Raw genomic sequence first — 1,791 nt, forward strand, 5'->3', positions numbered from 1 at the left:
GTGTGTGTAGGTCTTAGAATTCCTTGCTTTATCAGGAGAGGTGATAAAGAAATGTTTCCCTCATGGCTGGGTATGAATGGGCTGGGGTAGATTGGGTAAAATGACTGATCCCAGAGAGTTAGAAGTGATTCTCCACAGGGAGGTCAGTTCTCATTCATGAGGGTCTTGTAGATCCAGCTCATTTCAGGATTACTATAAATAGATCCCGCTCTCATCTGAAGAGTTTCTATATTTCATTTGAATCTTTTCTTAGGTAAGATCTCTAACATTTTTCCTAAATGAGGACTAGAGTAGGTTCTTTCAACTGTTAAAAGGAGGATCATCTCAAGCTCTATCTCTCTATGAATCCCCATTAGAAAGAGGAGTCTCATCCATCTGATAAATCTGCTGTGATTTCCACACCATATGGTCCCATGAGCTACCTCCCTATGACTTTGCTCAGTGCATTTTTCACTTCCTTGTTTCTCAGACTATAAATTATTGGGTTCAGCATGGGGGAGACAGTTGTATATACCAGAGACAGGATTTTACCCTGTTCCTGAGAGTATGCTGAGGTGGGTCTCAGGTACATGGAGAAGAGTGACAGATAATACATGGAGATGACAATGAGGTGGGAAGAACAGGTGGAGAAGGCTTTACGCTTTCCCTCTGCAGAGCGGATCCTCAGAATGGCTGAGATGATGTATGTGTAAGATGTAATAATCACAAGGAAGGCAGGCACTGACATCAATGCAGCTTCAACAAATAATACAGTTTCAGGGCCAGCTGTGTCATTGCAAGAAAGCTTTAACAAGGGAATGAGGTCACAGAAGAAATGTTCGATCACATTAGAGTCACAGAATAAAAGGTGGGTAACAGAAGCCAAGATTGCCCCAGAACTCAGAAAGCTGGTAATCCAACAGGTGGCCACCAGGAAGTTACAGACCCTCTGATTCATGATAAGTGCATAGTTTAAGGGATGGCAGACTGCCACATAGCGGTCATAAGCCATGGCAGTAAGCAGGAAGGCCTCAGCACTACCAGAGCTAATGAAGAAATATAACTGCAGTAGGCATCCAGCATAGGAAATGGTCTTATCCCCTGATAGGAGGATCCTCAGAAGTTTTGGGACAATGACTGAGGTGTAGCTGATGTCTGTGAATGAGAGATTACTAAGGAAGAAGTACATGGGGGTATGCAGGCGGGAGTCAGCACAGGTCAGTGTGATAATTACAAGGTTCCCCAGCAGGGTGATCAGGTAGATGAGAAGGAAGACCAGGAAGAGGGGAACCTGCAGCTGGGGATTATCAGAAAGTCCCAGAATAATGAATTCTGTCACCATCGTCATATTTTCCATCTCTTCTCGTAGGATATATATGAAGTAACTAGAGATGATGTGTATGTCAAATGCAAATGTCATTGAGTTTTACAGATGCTGCAATGTATGGCCAGCATTGAAGGTCACTGGTCTTCACTTCATTGGGTCTCACATTAAATTCATTAGCAATACGTTGTTCATTCATTATGCTGGGTGGAGATTGGTCAGATGAAGGATTTTGTTATCTAAAGGTCCATCCTGTCCTGTGAAGATCCACACATGAGCATAAATAAAAGGTAAAATATCCAGGTAGTTTTGTAGAGATGATACCTTTCCTAAGGGATAGATGTGATTTATGATTTCAGTATTCAAACAATTCTAAGGTTCCTTCCTTAGCAAAGATAACACAAGAGCAGCTGAAGATCCTTAGAGAGGAAACATAAGATCAGGCTCCGAGTATGGGATGGTGATCCATTACATTTAATATTTGTAAT

General features: G+C 42.2%; 1 protein-coding gene across 1 annotated transcript; it reads right to left on the reverse strand.

The window, feature by feature from the left end:
- Positions 1–418: 418 nt before the first annotated feature.
- On the reverse strand, positions 419–1,336 carry LOC115077599 (olfactory receptor 5B21-like). The gene has a single exon (XM_029579896.1). It carries the CDS (start codon positions 1,334–1,336, stop codon positions 419–421), a length of 918 nt encoding a protein of 305 aa, XP_029435756.1.
- Between the last annotated feature and the right edge of the window lie 455 nt (positions 1,337–1,791).

Source organism: Rhinatrema bivittatum, chromosome 16 (genome assembly GCF_901001135.1).
Source record: "Rhinatrema bivittatum chromosome 16, aRhiBiv1.1, whole genome shotgun sequence".
Classification (NCBI taxonomy): domain Eukaryota; kingdom Metazoa; phylum Chordata; class Amphibia; order Gymnophiona; family Rhinatrematidae; genus Rhinatrema; species Rhinatrema bivittatum.